Source organism: Anser brachyrhynchus, assembly GCF_964034855.1.
Source record: "Anser brachyrhynchus genome assembly, chromosome: 14".
NCBI classification, from domain to species: Eukaryota; Metazoa; Chordata; class Aves; order Anseriformes; family Anatidae; genus Anser; species Anser brachyrhynchus.
The window spans coordinates 5,383,028-5,404,475 of record NC_137709.1 but is presented as its reverse complement, the minus strand read 5'-3'; the positions used below and the strand labels follow the sequence as shown (position 1 = coordinate 5,404,475).

At 38.6% G+C, this 21,448-nt stretch overlaps 1 protein-coding gene across 4 annotated transcripts in view; it reads right to left on the bottom strand.

The window, feature by feature from the left end:
* Positions 1-8,353: 8,353 nt before the first annotated feature.
* The window catches only part of CNOT6 (CCR4-NOT transcription complex subunit 6), a 32,729-nt gene continuing 19,634 nt past the window's right edge, over positions 8,354-21,448 (bottom strand). For 3 of the 4 annotated variants that reach the window (XM_080555679.1, XM_080555680.1, XM_080555681.1), the window contains exons 4-12: positions 20,431-20,516; positions 19,322-19,426; positions 19,161-19,229; positions 17,564-17,721; positions 16,904-17,058; positions 15,841-15,995; positions 14,645-14,875; positions 13,096-13,298; positions 8,354-12,433 (exon numbers count right to left, since the gene is read on the bottom strand). In XM_080555679.1, coding sequence (XP_080411805.1) covers positions 12,221-12,433; positions 13,096-13,298; positions 14,645-14,875; positions 15,841-15,995; positions 16,904-17,058; positions 17,564-17,721; positions 19,161-19,229; positions 19,322-19,426; positions 20,431-20,516 — 1,375 coding nt within the window. In that variant the 3' untranslated portion in view covers positions 8,354-12,220. The remainder of the gene's footprint in view (positions 12,434-13,095; positions 13,299-14,644; positions 14,876-15,840; positions 15,996-16,903; positions 17,059-17,563; positions 17,722-19,160; positions 19,230-19,321; positions 19,427-20,430; positions 20,517-21,448) is intronic. The other variant, XM_080555682.1, reaches the window with a different exon arrangement.

Sequence of the window (21,448 nt, the reverse complement as noted above, 5' to 3'; positions counted from 1 at the left end):
CAGCTGTGGGCTGCCCCAGGCATGGTGAGCTGCAAACCTTGCGGGGATGAAGCTTCAGAGTGCATTGGCTTTTTCTGGATCATCCTTTTGCTCTAGCGAAAATTGTTTCTCCTCAGGGGGCTGGGTTTTGCAGTTGCTGGGTTTGCAAAGAAATTAGAAAGAAAAATCACCCCAAATCCAGGCTCAACCACGTTGAGAGAGGAGCCAAAGCAGCAGCTTTCAGTCTCAGCCTTCACAACCAGTTCACAGGCAAGCGACAGGCCAACATGCAGTGTGTTTAGAAGCAGGGAAGGGTCAGGAATGGGCCTGCCCCAAAGGGTGAACACAATGGCAAGAGGGGAGATGGAGAAGATTTGAACACAACAGACAGGTCCATGCAGGAGGCATGTGGGTGAAGTCAGCAAAAGTAGTTTCTGAAAAGTTCTTTGAATGTCAGTACTGAAGTTAGGGTAAAAGCAGCTATCTTTAAGAGAAAATCCCTAACTTAAAGCTCCAAGAGAAAACACGGGGCCTAATTTAAGGGACTCAGACCCAAGCCTGAGGCAGGATATGAGGCCTGCCTAGGTTGGAGGCTGTGTGGCTAGAACATCAGTACTTCCCCTCACCCTAAAGTGCCTGCAATTGGGCCTAATTGAGGGCATATTTAATTAACTTTGAGCCTCCCCAAATGGAGAGTAATAACAAATGGTGTACAATTAAGTTAAACTGCATTTAGTGACTGAGCAGGGATCCCTTAGCTTTGAATGAAAGCCTCATATGTTCCATCAGCAACATTATTAATGGCCAAGAGTTTTGCATTTGCAGCAGCAACCACAGGCAGAAAAGAGATCCGAAATGATTGCCAAATGCGTGCACAGGGCGGGGGAGCAGGGCTGGCAGCTGGAGGCAGCACAGGGTGCAGTGCTGCATCAGTCACTGCAGAGGCAGCAGTGCTGTCAGTGACACGCCTTGCATTATCCAGGCAGAGTCCTGCTTGCACCTCAGATAATTCTGCAGTACCAGCTCAGAAAGCACAAGCTTGCAGTGTTGCATTTGAACATCATTCAGACACAGCTTTTTGCCTCGATCACCAGAGCCCATGTGTATTTATGTGGCTGGCACTGCTTATGCGGGCCACAGTTGACAGCAGTGATGAACCCTGAAACACTACATCTTGGTCTCGTGGCCTTTTCCCATGATCCTGGATTCTCAAGTATAACTTGTCTGGCACAAGATAAAGCTGATGCAAAATACACGTTGTGTAAATACACATATAATGTCCCTGGCAATCATAGCCTTCCTGGAATTAATGCTCCTGGAGGCAGCACTTCCGAGGACTGTTGCAAAAATCTGGGCATTTCTGGAATATCATCTAGTTGCTACATAACGTTTGACCAAATCTCATCTAAAATCAAAGGGAGCCTGTAAGTGCTTTGGAATGGGCTCATAATGGGAACAATTTTCTGCTGTATGTAAAGCACGGCTTTCTATTAGCAGCTGATGAGGGAAATGGAATTATTAGTTTATTTACTTGTGTGCATTAACATTTTGTCAGCCATTTCTTTTTTTTTTTTTTTTAAACAAATCAAGCTGAAAGCCCATCAGCTTGCTGTGAGCTTAGCAAGAGCTGTGTTACTCCATCCCTCTACCTGCCTGCACCTCCCACCACATGCACTGGCTTTCCCCCCCAGGATGAGCAAGCCTCTGCTGGGCGAAGCTCGGTGGTCATGCAAGGTGAAAGCAGTACCAGCCAGCTGGGAGACTGCCACGTCGTGTTTGGTGGTGGAATATGACACATACAAGTCATCCGAGTTCAGAAGAATGCTTTATTTCCCTTGGTTGCGAGAACAGGGGAGAGTACCTCTGGTTTATACCAGAGGTGCTGGGCTACAACTTCTGCTCATGGAAGAGCAACTACACAAGAAATAGCAGCTTTGCTCAAGATGCTCTTTGTATTCCCCATCAGCTCATGCTTGTGTTGAAGAATTATACTTACAAATTCATATAAATGACTATTTCTAAACAACAACAACAAATGAAACGTGGAAAACCAGACTGCAACAGCTTCTTCAGCATTTGCAGCCAAGGTGCATTAGGTTCTCCTCAAGCCCAGAGGCTTCCCCTCCTTTCCCCATGCAGGTGTAAATGCAGCAGAGAGATTTCCACCACCAAAGTTCACCTCCGCTCCTTAGCTGCATGCACATGCCCATAACTATTCAATAGTTGCAACCACTCAGACTATGCAGGGATTTCCATCCAGGAGAGGAACCAGGCACGATCCAACCCAAAGGTGAGCAGCATGACTCTGGGTTAGGACCACCACCTGCAGCAGCTCTGCTGTGGTTTGGGCAATCTTTGTTCTCGGGCCTGGGCTCCAGCTCTAGGGAGATGTTTGCTGTTCTCGGAGCAGTCTTGTGCCAGCCCATAAAGTACTGCATGCAAAATATTTTCCTTGAGGCCATGAGGACACTGAGTACATTCTCATTATGTAACCAATGATTACTATGTAACTGGAGAAATGACCCAGTGTGCAGAATTTAGTTTCCTTTCCTGGATAAAGCCTATTTTCTTGCTCCAGGTGAAACTTCCATTTTACCATTGACCTTTCATGCCCTGCTTGCAAACCCTCCTGTGATATAAACCCTCCCCTTTGATATAAACCAAACCACTGTACACGGACCCCATCAATCCCCAGGGGAGCAGACCCTACTGCCAACCACTTTTCAAAATGTCACTTTTGAGTGCTGAGATAACAACATGGTATTTCATAAATACCATCTAATTTTCCTCTGTGCTTTTCATCAGCAGAACACAGTTGCTGTTTGTACACCAACCTGGGTTGCGACAAGAGGGGGCTGAAAGAGTTAGGGAATGTAGAAATGCTGCCTCCGGCCAGGACAGAAATCGTGTAAGTCACTCTTGGCTTCCGCTTCAAATGAACTGTGACCAAAATTACAACCCTTTTGTAAGTGTAATTAACTAAGTTGATAATTTAACAATGTGACATCATGAACCAGAGCACCAGGCAGGGTAATATCTGAACCCTGAAGCCAACTCTAGCAGCACGGCAGGGATGTGTGCAGTGGGAATGAAATGGGCACAGCTTTTGTTCCTGCTGCCTGCTCACGGGTTCACCAAACCCTCCCGTGCTGCATTAGGAGCCTTCTCCCTCCAGAGTCCAATGTTAAAGTAAGCCTGCAGTAGAAAAATGTGCTGGAGACTAAAATAGCTACGTGTGATTTTTCATTCTTTTCTTTTAAAACCTTTGAACTGCTAAAATTTGAACAAAGAACACATATTACAAGTGAAATTCTTTATTACAATCATTTCCATTTTTTTTCTTTTTCATTTTAAATATCCGGTTAAAGATCCATAGTCTTTACACATCTTTCTGATGGATACTGTAAAAGTGCTCCTGGCCCAATTTGCCAGCAGGCATGGTGCAGTGTGTGACAGCAGCTGTGGCACAGCACGGCCAAAGTTCATCAATTATTAAATTTCACTGTCTTCAAAAAACAGATTCTGAACGAAACACCTCTCTAAGCCTAATGCTGGCAACAGAAAAGTTACCTGATAATCTTGGACTAGTAATAGAAAATTTGGATTTTTGTGCCCAAAGACAAAAATTGTCTTCCTACAGCCCACTGTCAATGGTATGGGGTAGAAAGGAAAACACAACAACATTTATGTTCACATTTAGGGATGCCTATTGCCTTAGAGATTTTTGCATCTGAAAATAAGGATGAAAACAACTCTTGCCACAATTAAGGGAAATTAAGCAAAGCCTCCCCACCAAGGTCTGTCCCATGAAAGTGCTGTGAGTGCATTCCAGCATTTCATTTCAAAATGAAGTTCTCATTTTGCAAAATTTCATTGTGTTTTTCTTTTTCCACCTGCCCTGTATTGCAGGAAGAGCAGCCCTGAACATGACCTGCCATACCTTTGTCAGCCTCCAAGACACAGTGGGGCTACACAGACTCAGCTACCAGAGAGAATGCTCTAATTAGGATTTATTAGAATTCTTTTCTTTCTCATTAACAGTATTAAGGGCTGCAGTTGCACAGCAGTTTGTCACGTGTAGGTTTTTTTTCCTAGAGAAGTGTTTCTTGCTATGTCATAATAAAACAGTTGGCCTACAAGATCTCACTGCTCCTGCTGCAAAAGCCCTCACGCCCTGATCCCCGGCAGCTCCAAGTGACTTATTTCATCTCCCTCACATTTCAGCAAAAATACAGACCTATCTATCTTTACGGATCAGGACATTGCAGACATATTTAAGGAGCCACTCTTTCAGTAAGTCATACAGACTGTTCAGCTTTTCCAGCACTGAAATATTTTTAAAACCGTTATGAAAACAAAGCGCTCCTCCTGTGGGGGACAGAGGAGAACAAACGCCACGGGACGGAGAGAGGACGCTGCTTAACACGCGGTGGAGCAGTCCTCAGGGTAGGACACGGCCACTTTTCTGTGCTCTGCTAACACCATTTGGTCTACACAAATGCAGAGCAATTGCACCCTCCTTAAGCTCTCTCCAGATGCTTTGGTTCATGGGATGGGAGTTTCTGATACTCACCTGCAGAATATGAGAGAGCAGAAAGTGACAGAGCTGGGGAGCGCGGGCAGAATCTGCTCTGCAGCCCTGACACGTGTGACCTTCAGCAACTTATTGCCTTTTTGAGTGATTTTTGTGCTCTGTAGAATGAGACTAACTCTTGTGGGAAAAAGGAGGATTTGTAAGATCAGCCAGACCTATAAGAAATAACGTTTAGATAGAACCAGATTGCAGGCACTGGCTGTAATTGCACAGCCAGCAGAGAATCGCGCTGGAGAAAGAAGAGCACGTGCTGCAGCACTGGGTGGGTTCCTTCTCTTTATTCGTTTGCGTGGTTCTGTAATACATGAGCAATACAAAGACAAATGTAACGGCACAGTTGGCTGTCTCCTGAAGCTTATGTAACTGGATGAGACCACAGTTTGACATTGTCAAATGTGAAAGCTTAATTAAATTGTACAGACATACCAAAGACTCAGGACTGGATCCAACTAGAAATGTAAACACCCAAAGCAACAATTCGTGGACTCTGAATTCCTGCATTTGGTGCCACAATCCCAACACACACCCTCCCCCTGCCTGTCGGGTTAGGGAAGGGAAGGGAGTATGGCCTACACACACACGCACGCATGCACTCACACACACACACTGCAAACAGAATGAAAATACATAAATTAATGAGCTGAGAAACTGAAGAACAAACCTCAGCTTGAAAGCTAAGCATGTCTGGCTTGCTCTTCTTTCACTGGGCAGAGCACTGAGACTTTTTGCTGAATATAGCTGCTATTAACCTACTAGAAAACTCAGGACCATGCTGAGACAAGGTTAAGACATTAAAAAGATGGTGGCTGTCTCCACTAAAAATGAAACCTTCATAAAAAACTCCATTCATTGCCAGAATATCTCCATTTGCTTCCTTTACATAGTAACCTGTAATTCAGATTTCTGAGATTCTGGCAGAAGATATTCCCTGAATGGCATCCTGTGCTCTCAGTGACCTGGGTGAGAGCAGACGTCTGGCTAACAAGAACTTGGTTCACAGCACCCAAACACCACAACCACGAAGACAGGCGATGCTCTCTTGTACCAGCTGGAGTCTGGCTCACGTCACCAGAGCCCAGAAAATCACAGAGAAAAATAAACAAGAAAGGTCTAGCCTCGTCCAGTGTCTGAGGTGTTTGAAGCAACAGCTCCATCATGGGATACCACATTGACAGATAGGATGTAAGCGGGGTCCTTCCCTTCACCACGCTACCCTATGCCCAGGTCAGTTCTTAGAATATATATATTTTTTCTTGTAATTTATTTCCCCCATTTCACTGGCTTAAAGTCAGTGATCTAAGGTCAGAAATTACAGCGCAGACCCACCTCATACCTCATGCCCCCTGCGCTGGGACGAGCCGGCTGGCTTGCAGCACGGTCAGGGTTGGGCTGGGCCCCCCCTTTCAGCAGGGCTGTCTTCTCTGCTTGGGGGGGGGTCTGACAGGCCTGAGGTAACTTTAATGCAGTTCCTCACTCACACCGTGGTGTCTGTGAGAGATGGGAGGGGAAGAGATCATTAAAAGAAATCCTTGTGTATCTCCAGGCTATTCCCCAGCTAATCTGCATCTTATGTTTTGCTGCCAGGGTGGATTGGTTCAGGTCTTTAGGTACAACAGGCCTTAGCCTTCTTGGCCAAAAAGCAGACTAATAATTGGTCTGCTATTTTTTTAAAAAGGAAGAAGAAAAATAAAATCAATAATTGCAGCCTCTGAAGAGCTATCAATACCATTAGCCACTGTGGAGAAAGTGCCATTAATCCACTACTGTGCCCCAAGGGGAGCAGTCTGTACCTTGAATGTTCTTGGTCTGAAACTAGAAAAACAAACAACAAAAAAGCGTGCAATGAACAATTAGCTGAAGCTGACATCTTTGTGGTCATTAAAACCCAACAGTTGTTTTTATTTCATGCAATGTATGTTTATTATTGTAAAACTGCTCCATGTTTGTTGTAAATTAATGCTGTCCACTGACACACTGGGAAGATTTAACCAGAGCGTATCTTCCTATCTTTTAAAAACTTAAAATATGTAAGAATACTGGGCTTATTTTGGAAAAAGAAAATATTCAAATGCAAAAAAAAGGTCCCCATAGCTTAATTAACTTTACTGCTTTCCATGCAAACAGCGTAAGCGAACATTTAGAGAGCGAACAATTAGTGCCTCTGGGTTAGGAGGGTAAGATGAAAAGCAAGGAAGTAACCAGAACACTTACACTTTAACGACGTAAGACTTTTTTTCCCCTGAAGGTCACCCTATGTACCTTGCATATTCTCATCCTTCCCCCTTACCTTTTCCTCAGAATTTTTGCCTTCCCTCTCCCAGCTCAGTTCCAAATGTTTTAAATGTTTTAAGTGTTTTTTCTCTACCCGTGTCAGTAGAAACAAATGCCATGCAGTCACCTGTACCATTTGGGGAAGTTCCCACCCTAAAATAACCTTGTGCTCTGCCTGAAGAGCCAGTAGATAAGGGAACAGTAACCAGGAGTATGGCCAGAGTGATTTTGCACTCAGTTATATTGAACTAGCTGCAAAGTAGATCTTTTTTGTTTCCATTGTGGCAGCTGGATTTATAAAGCCAATATTAAACTAACGTGGACGTTACCAAATCAACTGCTGCCACTGGAGAAGGTTAGATCCTAGGCCTGAATTTCTGCAAATATTCTAAGACTAATTGCACAAGCTCCACTTTCTGGATGCCACTCAAAGCACAGCGCCTGCACCTCCCCGTGCACATGAAGCCTGTGATGCATGCACCATCTAGTGGCAAGACAGCAAATGTGTTGGCGAGAATGAAAATCTCACACTTTACATGGAACCACAGAGAAATCATCGCAGAAGTCTGTAATGGTCTCGTAACTCTGTTAGGGACTTAGAGCTACTTCAAGATGGTAAATTTTAAAAATACAAAGAGGTGAGCACTCTGAGGCATGGGGTATTTAAGGTAACATTGAACAAGGTCATTTATTTCCAAACAAATGGATGCCAACGTAAATGACGTGAGTTCTGAAGTGACACTGGAGTGCCAGCGACAGGTCTTCAGGGGCTTCAATGCTTTATGCAGTAAGCCTGCTCAGCTACTTCATTTTCTGCTGTTAGCAATGGGGACATCATATAAAAAAAAACCCTGCACTTCTATGCATACACGCTGCTGCAGAAGAGTACGAGTACACTGCATAAAGACAGCGATATTAAAATGAATTAAGGACGAGAGTTGGCTTGAACCTCATTCCTGAAGGAAAAAAATAGGGGGGGCAAGAAATCTTCACTTTGGTCCCCTTCTATGATAAATTAATGGAAAGGGGAACCTTTGAATCTCTTCCTGCTGGCAGATCCCAAGGAGCAGATCTACCTGGGGCTGTCTAGGGACTTGTGGTGGGGGCGCACAGCAGGTTACTGGACACAGACCAAGGCCACGGCTCCTGCACTGCACAACAGATGTTACTGACTGACTTGTGAAGGTCAGAAGAGGGCCAGCTATGAAGACATGGAGGTTGCAGTTTACATGAGGGAGAAGGCTTCACATTTTAGTTTTGGACAGGTGTTTTCCACCAATTCTGGAGGCATTACTAACCACTTCTTGATTTTGCAATCCAAAGGCAGTTGATTCGGACTGGTTTTTTGTTCTGGGGACCTATGAAGTACAGGAAAAGCTTTTGGCGATTATCGAGTCTCGTATTTGCTTCCATTTCACCCTTAGCATACTTCATTCACTTTGGCCGTAAGTGCAACTTGAGGAAAAGCTTCACAAATTAAGTTAAAATATGAATTAGACTTCCAGAAGGTTTGAAACAGATATTGGATTTATTGGTCAGCTATGAGTAGGAAAATACATTGGTAAAGAAAAAGAAGACCCTGTATATAAATATAATACTAACTAGTTAAAATTTGACCAAGAAGAAAGTTCCACTGAAGAGAACAGTAAAAGCCCTTGTTTACCATCAGACCATATTCAGTTTCCCATTTATCTTATTGAAGAGCTGCCTATAGACAAATGCAACATTCTTTGAGCTTAGTGCAGATAATGTGCTGGTTTTTGTTACATGAATGGTAAACAAGAGTTAGTCCAGTGCATTACACATTATACAGAAGTACTGTGAATAAAGACTAAGATATTCTATTTTAGACACTACTTGAACATACCAAGACACTTAAGTGTTACAAATTTATGCAACCAAAAGGAAAGAATAGCAGTTAACATACTAAAAAATACTGTGTCCGGCTGGATGAAAAAGGCTTGCTACTTATGCGGTTAACTGATTATTATTTTTAAAGTTTTACAGTGTAATTAGTTTTCTTTTCCAATGATGTTGTAATTATTTTGTCTTTAGTACAGGTTTTACTGTGTGGCTGAAAAAGCAAACCATAAACTCTCTCCTAAGTCTGCTCAAAACCAAACAAAATCATCCCCCCTCCCACCAAAACTTGAGAGATTTGCTAAGGTTACACCAAAAATGCATACATACAATGTTCTAACCAAAGTCAGCTTTGTCAGTGTTAGCCAAATTTACCTTTTTGTTTTTGAAGCTGCTAGAAGGACAAAATAATTACAAAATTCACCAACTTATTTGCTCTTCCCCTTCCATCTTCCAACTCGTGTTATTTTAAAGCAGTAACTCGTGGTATTAGTCTTGCACTCTAACCAATTCTTGTAGTTAAGAGTATGCTTCAATTTACATTTGGATATCCAGAATTCTTTGCAAATGTAGCTAAAACTTGACAAGATATGGCTGACCATACTTTAAGTGGAAAAAAAAGCCTGGTCAAACCTAATAAATCCTTTTAACCCTTGGATGTTTTGTGACTTTTGCTCTATGTGCTTTTACAAGAACACTGAAGGTACATTATGGCAACACCCAAAACAACCTCAAATAAAAACATCGCAAATAACCATTTTATGTTAAAGACTATGAAGCAAACATTTTGATTTTGTGAAGACATGGTTTATTGCCTTATTCTATGTTATAGCTGGAAATTGAGATTTTTGAGTTAGATTTGACACAGGAATATATTTTCTTTGAAAGATTGTTTGACAAAGTGTATCTCAGCTCTCTTTTGGTGTCATCTGGTCTTTCCCTGTATTCACACGATTGCTCATTCCCTCACCCCCCAAGTCACCACTGCAGTCCAGTTAAAACCCAGTGAAGTCAAAGGAGTGTCTTCAATGTATTCATCGGGTTTTGGGTTGGGACCCAATTGGACTAATATAAAAGCTGGAGGAAATGGTTATTTACATGGACCCTTAGACTGTAAGGTGACTGAACGGGAATAGTTGTGTCTCCAAAAGCACAATGGGCCATATTTTAATAGGATGTCATAAAGTCAAATATTTTTAAAACTAAGAGATACAGGAGAACACATATTGGATAAAGCTCAAACCTTTTGAATCTAACAAGTGCACTCAAGCTCCAGCATCTATTAAAGTAAATTATCCCCCTCTAAGAAATACAAAATGAATAAGTGCTTCCCTTCCCCTTCTGTAAAGCTTTCTGGACTCATTACACAATCCAGATAATCAGAAAAGAAAAATAGTTTGCTCAGTTTGACAAGCAAAATTGGCTCATCATCACTGGAAATTGTCATGATGTACGTTACCAAGACATCATTAAGGAAACATGAGTAAAACACCTTTTATTCACACTTTACAAAAAAACCCAAAAAAACAAACAGAAAAAAAATAACACTACGCATTAAGTCTACTACAGCAATACTACCAGCATTTCAATGTACTGATTATAAACTGGACATGTTTGGTGTTTTCACAACTAAAACCAAAACAAAATAACCCCAAGAGATCAGGTCCCAGACAAGGATTCAAGATCAAAATTTCTCCTATTGAAATTTTAAAATGTACACTTGACATATCCAAACTGTTAGAAATGTTTACTTTCAGCTTAAAACAGAATTGTTTGAGCACATTTACGTGCTTACCAATTTTTAATAAAATTTTGAATCATTATTACCAATCCACTCATATATATAAAAATTCACAACATTTAGAAAGTTTTAATGCTCAGTGTCCTTTTGCTTCCCTGCCCGCAGCTGAAACAAAAGCTGTTTAAGACCAAGCTCTCTATCTCCACTTTTTTTTTTTTTACACTGATTATTTAAGTTGTATTAGTTTAAGGAGATAACTTCTCTCTTTTAGGATACAAATACGCAAGTTAAATTTGTAAGCTTTTATATACTTGGCTTCATGACACAAATGGCACTGAGGGTATACTACAACTTTAGTCTTGACACTTTAAAATAAGACTTGGTCACTTTAAAAAATGATCTGAAGAATTGTCTTTGGGACCTGTTTTGAAAACGCATTTATTTTTACACTGCTTCATCAATAGAAAGTGTAAGGTTGTAAGTATTTTTTTCTTCAAGGAATTACACTTTCTGAAACTGAGGAACACACTTAAACTAAGGAGAATTCACATGATAATTCTTAGTGGGAAAAAGAGCACTGTGCAATGACACTGAAAGAAGCAGTGCATGGGTATTAGAAGCTAGAAACTGTACCCATAACCTGAACATGTTCAAAGAGTGTGATATCCAATGCTTCACAAAGGAAAAAAAAAGATGCCACAGCTTATACAAAAGTATTTTCATAAAATTTTCACAAGTGTTAACGTTATTTAAAAAAATAAAAGAGGATGCACAGGCTCTCTCTGCATGCACAGGCAGTGCTAGTTGAGAACAAATTTAAGCAGGCACAGTGGAGATAGAACGAGTATTTAAAACAGAAACGAAGAAGCTGTACACAGTTATCCCTAAATTTTACTTCAAAAGTTAGAGATGAGAAAAATATCTGAGTGTATACACATCACCAATAACTTTGAATGCATACAGGTTTACTTATATTCACTGCTTAGCTTATCTGTTCTGCGAGAACACTATGCTTTTCTCTTTTTTAAATCAGAAATCAACAGAAAGTATTTAGTTATATCTCTGTAAGATATTACGATTTTATAGATTTGGATTTTAAAAGCAACGTTCTCAATTGAACATAAAAAGTAGTACAAAAGGGCTAACAAAACCCTAACAGTGCAAATCGTTAGCAGAGAAAACCTGTGACAACCTCTTTTACAAGCTGGCCTTTATAACACATGAAAACAGATAAAAATTTAGCCTTAGTTTACAATACAATCATTTTCCAAATCTGATTTTTTTTAAAGTACAAAATCTCATAAATCAGGTTTTCTGTTGTTCATATACAATCAATAAAGGCTAAATTCAAATTCTATATTTTACAAACAAGTCTGAAAAAGGAGGGAGTGAAGTACGGAAGAATGTTCTGTGGATGTTCCTACTGGCCTCAAAAAAGTAGTGCTACAGATAACTGTGCAAAGAGAATATACTGTATAACAATTCCCTATTTCAAGGCATGAAAATGTCACGTTGGATAAAAGAAACAGGAAGGTTAATTGTAACGTATTAAAGAAAGGTGCAAATACACCAATCGCTGTTGAACAGTATACAAAGTATATTGGGCTCAGAATTGTGTCTGTTGATAGCACCTGGCTTTTACTATGTCTTTAGCAAATAATTAGATTTAAGATTATTAAGAAAAAAAAATCCCTGTTGGCCATACCTCACTCCTCTATATTCAGATTTTACAATTGTACAAGTTAGATTGAGGTTGCCCTCTAAAATGTACTTAACTACCTCCTGCCAGGGAGATGGATTCCATTTACAGGAGGCAGGAAAGGCAGCAAAAGCTCCAGTTGTGCAAAAAGTGAGAAGTGGTCAGAAGGGATGAGCGGATGCGGACAACCACTTATATTGTTCTCTATTAACCAATGATGATCCAAAGGTCCAAGAATGCCAAGTATGTTTAGCTGAGGTTTAGAGTAGAAGATGTAGTCAATAATACCCTAAAACAAGAATAGAAATAACGTTATTAGTGTGTAACCTTTACCTCAGTTATTTTTTTAAACAAATGTGATCTTAGGAGTAACTGAAATGCTACCCTTCCTTCTCCACAGTATACCATCAGTTTAGGAGACTTCTATTTCCTGTCCTGTGGGTCGCCCAGTACAGATTAGGGAAACAAACAAGTCCACATTGTATCATTCATGCTCTGCTTTTGCAGGTTGTCATTTCCAACCTCCTACAAAGCTTTAAATCACACTTCTGATTTTGAAGAAGGAAGCAGCCCTCCGTTTCTTCATGCCAAGGGTACACTGACAGCTTTCCAGTAGTGGTGTGGATTGCTTCCTTGGAATCGGAAGCTTAACTGCCTGGGTTCTACTACTTCATTTAGCTTGAAGTATTAAAATACAACATCACATATATACATGGAAAGAAAACACAACCCCATCTCTTGCAAATCTACTACAAGATCCTAACACAAAAAAAGGATGACTTAGCTACTGGAGTGCTCAACATTTCAATGTCCAAGAAACCATGTTTTAAATATAAGTTTGGTAAATTTGCTGTTAGCTATCTAAACATTAACTTCTTTGTTAAACAATTAACATGAATTGCTCTAATAAAACTTAAGATAGGAAACTTTTTCAAAACAAAGTTTTTTTACCTTGAAGTCAAATGTGTAATTTGTATAAGGCATTAGACCATTCTCATAGGCACTCTTCAACTTGAAGCCATGTGTAATTCTTCCATTTGTTGTTCCATTTTTTCCATTACAGCTGAAGTTAGTAAGACTTTCATTGTATCTCAGTTCCTTAAAATCTTTGTGGTTTGTTTCCACTCCACCAGTACTCAAATACTCAACAACACCTATTAGGAGAGACAAATAAACAAGAAGATATTAACAAGCATTCAGCATATTAAGTGTGTGTGGATTACTTTGAGTTGTATGTGCAATTTTCTGCTTTATATAAGCAAAACCTTAATATGTACACAATATAGTCAGCAGTTGTTCTTGTAAAATACTGTGATACAATGTATATGCATGTCAAGAGCAAATGCCACCTAGAACAAAGAAATGTTCATTGATTAGAAAAACTTGAACATTAATAAGAACAGACTGACTTGAGAAGTGAAGATGAAAGAGGTGGAAGTAAAATTCTAGGTAGGTAGCTTCTTCTTCTTGTCTCCATGCACAAGTCTCAGCTTTCAACATTCCAAGACTAAAATGCTGCCAAAAAGCCAAGTTCCATAACACTACTTGAGCTAAAGTTAACTTTAAAAGCGGCCACAAAGTAAATTAAATTTGTGTCTTGGAAAACGACAATCGTGCCTCCATTTCAGAACAGGTGTGTTAAAGTTCTGGAAGGTAAAAGAAATGACTAACTGTTCTGAAGACACAATCAGACACATGAACTGGCCATTGCAATAAGCACTAGCAATACTTGCCTTTTTGGAATCATATTTAAAAAGAACAAACTAAACAAACAAAAAAACCACACACATCTCCAGCACTGCTGAGCAGTAACCACTCTTATCAACCCTAGCAGATGTTAACAGTTGCCAAGCAGAGGCCAGAAGGAAGGCGGACCATGTATGGAGATTACTATATTTAATAATTAGCAATAAGAAGGAAGGATGGCTCTTGAGTTTACTACTTGAATTGGGTACCTTAGAAAGAGTCAAGAAGGGTCTCACTGAATCTATTCTTTTCTTGCACTTTATAAAGTTGCCACAAAATCATAAATATGTAGCACAATAGTAAAGAGCTCTGAAGAATTCCTTTCTGGTAGGAGATATATTGAATTTTAGAAGTCCTAAAACATCTGACCTGCAGAAAATGACTATAAGGATGCAACTTTGAAGAGAAGAACATGTATTTTCACACTTAAAATGTAATAAGAATAAATACAAAAACAACAACCCACAGTTATCAGTAACATACTAACATTTCCAGTTATGTTGGAAGACATTTTCTTCCTTTCCATTCCTGTTTAAGGTAACAATCAAAATGATCCTGAAAGCCAAGACAGAACTACACTACTGCACAGGCAATAAAAGTCACTCACAAAAGAAGCAGTTCTATCTTTTTTCCTTCCTTAGTACCTTTAGAGCTTGTAATATGAAGCAACGTGTTACCTGGGTTGACATTTCCTCTAAAAATTGAGACCTTAGAATTTAAATTCTAAGAAAAAATAATAAAACAGTGCTCTTACCAGAGTCTGGCAGAGAATTCAGATCTGCACACAGTACAAGTGGAATGGTTCCATGTTCTCCTGAAACACCAGGCTTGAGAGTACGGGAAGCTTTATCAATAATGTTCTTTACCTCAGACAGGAACATCATAGTCTGAACTAGCTTCACATCAGAATAATCTGGGTCCCAATGCATATGTGCGTTAGCAACAAGAACTAGCTGCTTTTCCATCCCAAGATGTGGTTTTCCAGCTAAAATTTAAAATTGATTATTTATCTTATGTGGCCAGCAACATAAAATGATATTATCTTTAACTGTGTTTAATTTTATACAAGACATTTGAGGGGAGGAAAAAATACCAGTTGCCTGAAGACAATTCATACCATTTAGTTTAAGAGGACTATGAACTCCTCTTACATCTAGTAAGTGTTTTAGTTGATCCTAAGCATTAGAAATAATTTTATTTCACATTGAAGACCATTAACAGACTATCACCATAATGCTTACGTATTTAGGAATACCATGATCACCATAAATAATAGGAGACCACACTAACAGAAAACTACTGTAGCTTTTAAAAACTAAAACAGTTTTCCTCAGGTTATCTGTGAGTGTAAACAAGCTCTGCCCATATCTTACTAGGCAACGAGCTCTGCATTTTAAAGTTACTCACATTGTTAGCCACCGACTTTGTTAGAATTACTTCTTAAAAAGCTTGTTAGAATGTGAACTAAAATCATACTTGGATAAACATAACATATGTTGAATAGGTACCCACTGAGGTACTTATAAAGCCAACTTACATCTCATAAGTTACGGAATGACAGGGCAGAACAAGTTGGGTTTAAGCATAACATTGAAGAAAACAAACGATGCAGATACATGAACCAGAAAAACCCAACTACTATCAACTGATTCTCTGATACCTGTACGTATCTCCAAGCAAAATCCCTCAAGTTTTAGTCTTTATTTCGTATTTATTTATACTTTAAAAGCAAAATGGTATAAAGTGAAGGTACAAAGAAAAAAACAACTATCTCGTCCTTTGAATAATACATCTTTTCCCCAATTTCTCTTTAGAAATAAGTTTGTTTGGGCATACAGTGTATGAACGTATTCATCTGTAGAATCTGGTTTCTGTTTTACTGTAACAAAAGTCCATTTTTTTAATTTATAAAATACAATCATTTCAAAAATTAAGCTAGATAGGACTTACATGACATTTCTATCAATTCTTTTCGCAGTTCTAATAATACAGCAACTCCAATGTTATCTTTTGTCATAACTCTGTTCAACATAGCTTCTGAACCTTCTGAGTTTGCCATAGCTAGTTGATTGAACTCAACAGTATGTTTTTGAACCAAAGTAAATCTGAAAGAGGAACATCATATATGCTTTCTTCAGTAAACAGATACCAAAGGACATGTTATAGGTAATTCTCCTTTTAATTAAAGCGCAAACACATTTATGATGAGAAAGTCTCAGCCTATAACATAATTTCATAAAAATCCTAAACTGAAATCAAAGGATAAAAAAACTAGGGAAATTGTAAGATATTAAGCTGATTTTAAATTTAAACAATTATTTTATTTTTAAAAAGAGAAAAATATAGAATAGGAGCTCGTTTTTGATTCTGCAGGAGATTCTAGTTCAAACTTGCAGGTTTAATAGAGTGACTGAATAATTGTTTTTTGACACCTACATTTACTTGTAAACACAAAGGAATGGAAGCAGAATGAAGGAAAACTATTACTCTCATATCCAAACAGTTGTACAAGCATAATATGATACAACCAGTAACTACTGCAGCTCTTAAATGATGTCTTAGTATCATTGCTCACTCCTAAAAATAGGTGCATTCTTTTCCCCCCCCTTTCTCAGAAGGGTAACGCATCACAAAAGTCAGTCATCTGAGCCCTTACTTCAGGGATTTTGATTATTTATCCGTTTAATTAAAAAAAAGGAAAAAAAATTTGCTTCCTTCTAATTATTAACACCTAATGCTAGTATATGAAGTGTAACTTAGTGAACTCCTAACCTGTTTTGTTCCAATAGAAGAAAATTTCAACTTCAGCAAAAATTCTCCATTGCTAGTTATGCACAGAAAGACTTCTCCTGTACAAACTACTCCTTCTAGAGATTGGAACGCTCCATAACAAACACTGAACAGCTACAGAAAGGGTGACTAGTGCCAAGTTGTTTTGACTGTAGAATGACACAAGAAATTGTGTGAAAAAGAGCAAGACACAATAGAAGGCTTTACAAAACACATCACTTACTTTTCTGTTTTGAAAAATATTGCACAACCATCAACATGTTTTCTTTCCTGTTCTGACATTGTCCTAGCTCTGGATTTTGGACTGAAGAATCCATTATAGCCACGTTCTTTCAATTCTACCAGGAAAAAACTGTAGTACTGTTCAGTTTCAACCTCCTATGGAGTCAGAACAGAGCACAGCATGAATGTACGATAGCAAAATACATAAGACTGTTATTATTTAGACTTGAAGTTTAAATCATTTTCAAATTAGATTAGAAAAAAACACACATAAGAATCAAGTACATCACAGAATGTAAATTTGAGAGCAATATTCCTATTTTAAGAAGAAAATAGAATGAATTTCTGTAATCCACAGAGTTATGATTATCTTAAGCCTTTTATTTGAAAACGTGTCAATTATACCCCCACATACACATGTACACACAAAGACACCCCCACATACATTTCTTTGATCAGCAGCTGCTGTTCACATTCCAACTGTGTGGGCTGAAAAGCATTCTTTTGATGTCAAGCAACAAATACTGTTCTAAACACCACTTCTTTTTTCTTTTGTTTTCAGATGGTTTTGAAAACAGATCATTTACTGTAAATATACTTAATATAGAGAAACCAGCAGATGAGAATACAAAAGGAAAAGAAATAATAGTATATCTTTTACCTGAAGACTTATGATGTCAGCATTACAGCTCAGGATTTCCTGCATAATGGCTTTTTTTCTGTATTCCCAGTTCAGTGCCCAAGATGGACAATAGCCATACAACTGCCGGGTAGCATATTTATCACAAAGTACGTTGTAACACATGACAGAGAACAAGGCTGCAGATAAATAATGTTACTTACACACTGACATATTAACAACAAAAAAAACATGGTTATATTCTTCACTTTTGTCTTCTGCAGCTTTATAAACGCATGCTTCATTTGCTTCAACCAAAACATAGCACCTGTACCTATACTAAAAAAGCATTTGTTAGTCCTTCTGGAAAGATATGTTACCTTCAAGTCTGGGCTTCTGGAAGCTACCTACTAACATTTACTTAGTAAACAAAACCAAAACCACCCTTTATATGGATAATGCAGTAGACAGCAGGCAAATGTACTCCATGCTAAGTGATGCATTGCTGTGAAAAGCCTAGAACAAGGTGTTTTGAACATTTAAACTTGCTAGCTATCCTAAGGTTTGTAAGCTCTTCAAGCAGACTATTTAAAAATCTATCTTAATATCACCATAAAATGTAACAGATCCTCATAATTTCACAGATCTACATCAGGGTTAGGAACTCTTCACATAAACCAAAAGTATAGACAAAATAATAAATAAAAAAATCCACCTCTAATTTTCCCTCAGAAAGCTTAAGACTTACATGTAAAATTAAGAAACATCTGCTTCTCTGTATTCATTTTGAACAGGAGGGATATAATGAGACAGTTTGGGGCAACATGACAGGTAAACCAGTAGGATGGATATTTGGTTTTGTTTGTTTTTAAAAAAGCACTAAGGAATTTGCAGTATGATAATGAGATACTTTACTTGGAAGATTACTGGTAGCTCCTCTCAACTGTGGAGGACAACACAGGAGAAGAAAAAATACAGCTGTTTGAAGATTTAGAAAATGAGGCAACAATCCAAGGCTGACTGGGGGTCAAAGCTCAATCCTTTGAAAACAAATAGGTGAGAGCAAGAGACATATTGCATAACGTCACGGTCTTTGAAGTAACCTCCTTAATAAAATCAATAGGGGAAAGTAATGTACGTCAGTCCTGAAAGAGAGGACACTGCAGTAATTGAGGAATATTTTCAGTCTGCAAATGAATACAAAGGCTGTATTTTAGACAATTCATGCAGAAGAAATTAGTAAGCAGATAAATACATCCTGATTCCCAAGAGCAAGAAATGCGTGGAAGCAGATGATACACAGGGAACTTGAAAAAAAAAATCTACCCTTTTGAGGAATTATGACCATGGTCTTCCATTTTTTATTCTTCAACAAATGTTCAATTAAGCCTGTTATAATTCAACTACATAACTCATTTTGGACAACAATTTCAGTTCCTGGGAGGAGTATGCTCATTGAAAAGAAACTACTTCCTAATAGGATCTGAACTAGGTGTTCCAATTGAGATAGGACTGCTTCAACTAGCTGCTAGCAATGGTCAGATGATTAGTTAATTTAATATCAAAAACTTTTCAGCAGATAATAAAGATCAACAGTTTTCATAAAAGGAAATGAAAAGTCCTTGAAGCGTTACAGTACCTGTTGGTCTTGTACGGTCTGGTTCTTGCAACATAATCCAAGATCTTGGAGGCGGTTGTTCTGTTGAAACTACGGAAATATTTTAACAATAGAAATACAAAAAGTGATAATCACATTTAATTTATACAGCAGAAATAAATGTTTTAAGAATGATCACTTACTTCTTTTTGCAGTACCTGCCAAATTATCAAGCAAATAGTTCAGTAGCCTTCGTGTCCCATCTGGTTCCTGATAAAGGTTCAGAATATCCTGTGTAAGTGGATTTCCTGCAAACACATTTACAGAAATACTAAAATATGCCGAACCAGTATGAATTTACATATATGCATTTAAAGCCAGCATCTCTGAGAAAAATACTAAGTTTACTATGAACTACTAACAAGCTTCAAATCTCAAGTCTTCAGTCCCACAAACCACAACACGTGCAGGTATTTCTGGTGAATTTAATCGCATTCTCTCCTGCAGGTTTCTTCTGAAAGCCTGCTCCAAGTGCAGGTGTCGGATCCAACAGCAGGGAGGAATTGGCATGGTACAGTGTGCTGCATCACATGCAGGCACAGAGCTGATGAGGCAAAAAACACAAGAGCAAACCTCCGTTTGCTTTGCTTGATGCGAGTGAAATGTCCGCTGTCGGTTTGCCTGTCTTACCCAAATAGAGTCTACAAACTGCTAAACTCATAAGGCCGATCATAAAGGTTTTCATGGACAATGTACATGGCAATTACCCAGTTTTAAAGGAGGAAGACTTGAGATTTAACAGCATTTAGGGATCTTGCTATTGCTCAGTACTCCTGACCTTGCAGGCCCTCATGTGACAATTTCCAATGAAATCAGCAATTTTATAGCAACAATAATTCATACAATTCAGAGAAAAAATTGAAAAAAATATATGGCTGCTTGTGTAAACAGCACAATAACCTACAGCAGCACAAAACATATACCCCTTTTGGTTGGAGTTCACTATCAACAGCTCACTGCAGACTGTTTCTAAACAAGCACTGTATCCGATTCCTGTGCAAGCAACAGAAAGCTTCCTCTCTGCAAAAAGAGAAGCAAGACTCTACATTTGGAGTGTTTCACCCAAGTAGCTCTTGCTCTTCTCTGAATCACTAAATAACAACATTTGTAAGAGTGGAGTAAGTAGCTAAGTAGTAAGTAGCATCTGGGATTGCTATTCAGTAACATTTTATGAATCAGCAGTCTATAGCCATTACATCTCAGGAGTGATATCATTAAACAAAGCACAGATACCAAGAAAAAGTAGTAATACCTTTCAGACCCAAAGTCTGTAACTGGAACAGTTTTCCCAGCTCAAAAGGTAAAACTCGTAACAGGTTGTTATTTAAATGTAGTTCCCTGTAGACAGAGTAAGAATCATATAGGGCTGAAAACAGACCGAAGTTTGTCTTCAGCAACCTATAGCACAGGAGATTTAACTAAAAGAAACAACATACTAGCAAACCACAATACTCAAAAAACTTGAAGACTAAACAGCGATAGTTAGGGAAATCCTGCTGTACTCACACATACACAGACAGAATATGTATTACGTTGAAGTAAAGAGGAAAGCAGCTGTTTGGCAAGTTCATCTTAAAAAGTCAGGAATTTTGTAAACATTAACAATTATGAAAGCATTTAATAACTACAAGTGATCAAGTAGTAACAGCTCTGACAAACCAGACCATAAAACAGTTCAGCTACGATTAAAAGCCAAATAAAGGGAAATTATAACCCAGAAAACAAATAAGCAAAAAATAAATAAAGTACCATGACAGCACTACTAGAGCTATGACATTATCATGTTAGTACACAGTCAAAATTCTTTGTGGTTAAGGTCTCTCATGAATACTGGTTTGCACTTTACATGGAGTAGGGAAAAGCGGAGTGCATGCCTCAAGTAATTTAATTCTCTCCACTAAGCTTCTTTCCTTTGACACATAAGGAAAGGTAAGTGCATACTGATCTACTGTGTACGAGTTTCCAGACACAAAGAAAGAGATGATCTGTGTCTTTGGCCGACAAGTAGTAATTTTCTGTTGTTTCTGTAACTTCAGCATTAGGATGAAATACGTGCTTTTTACCTTCCAAAAAGCAAAATGAATACAGGAACAGGTCTGAATTCTGATATCCTAATCAACTGGGCAGAGAAAATGGACTTGTGAGCAAGCTCTTCAATTTCTTAAAAGCATTCCAAGCTAAGTGGTGAAGACTTCCCTCGAAATTTTCAATATAAGGTTGCTACTTCAAAGTGTTTTCACCTTGGTGTCTAAAGACTCGAAAATTATTCG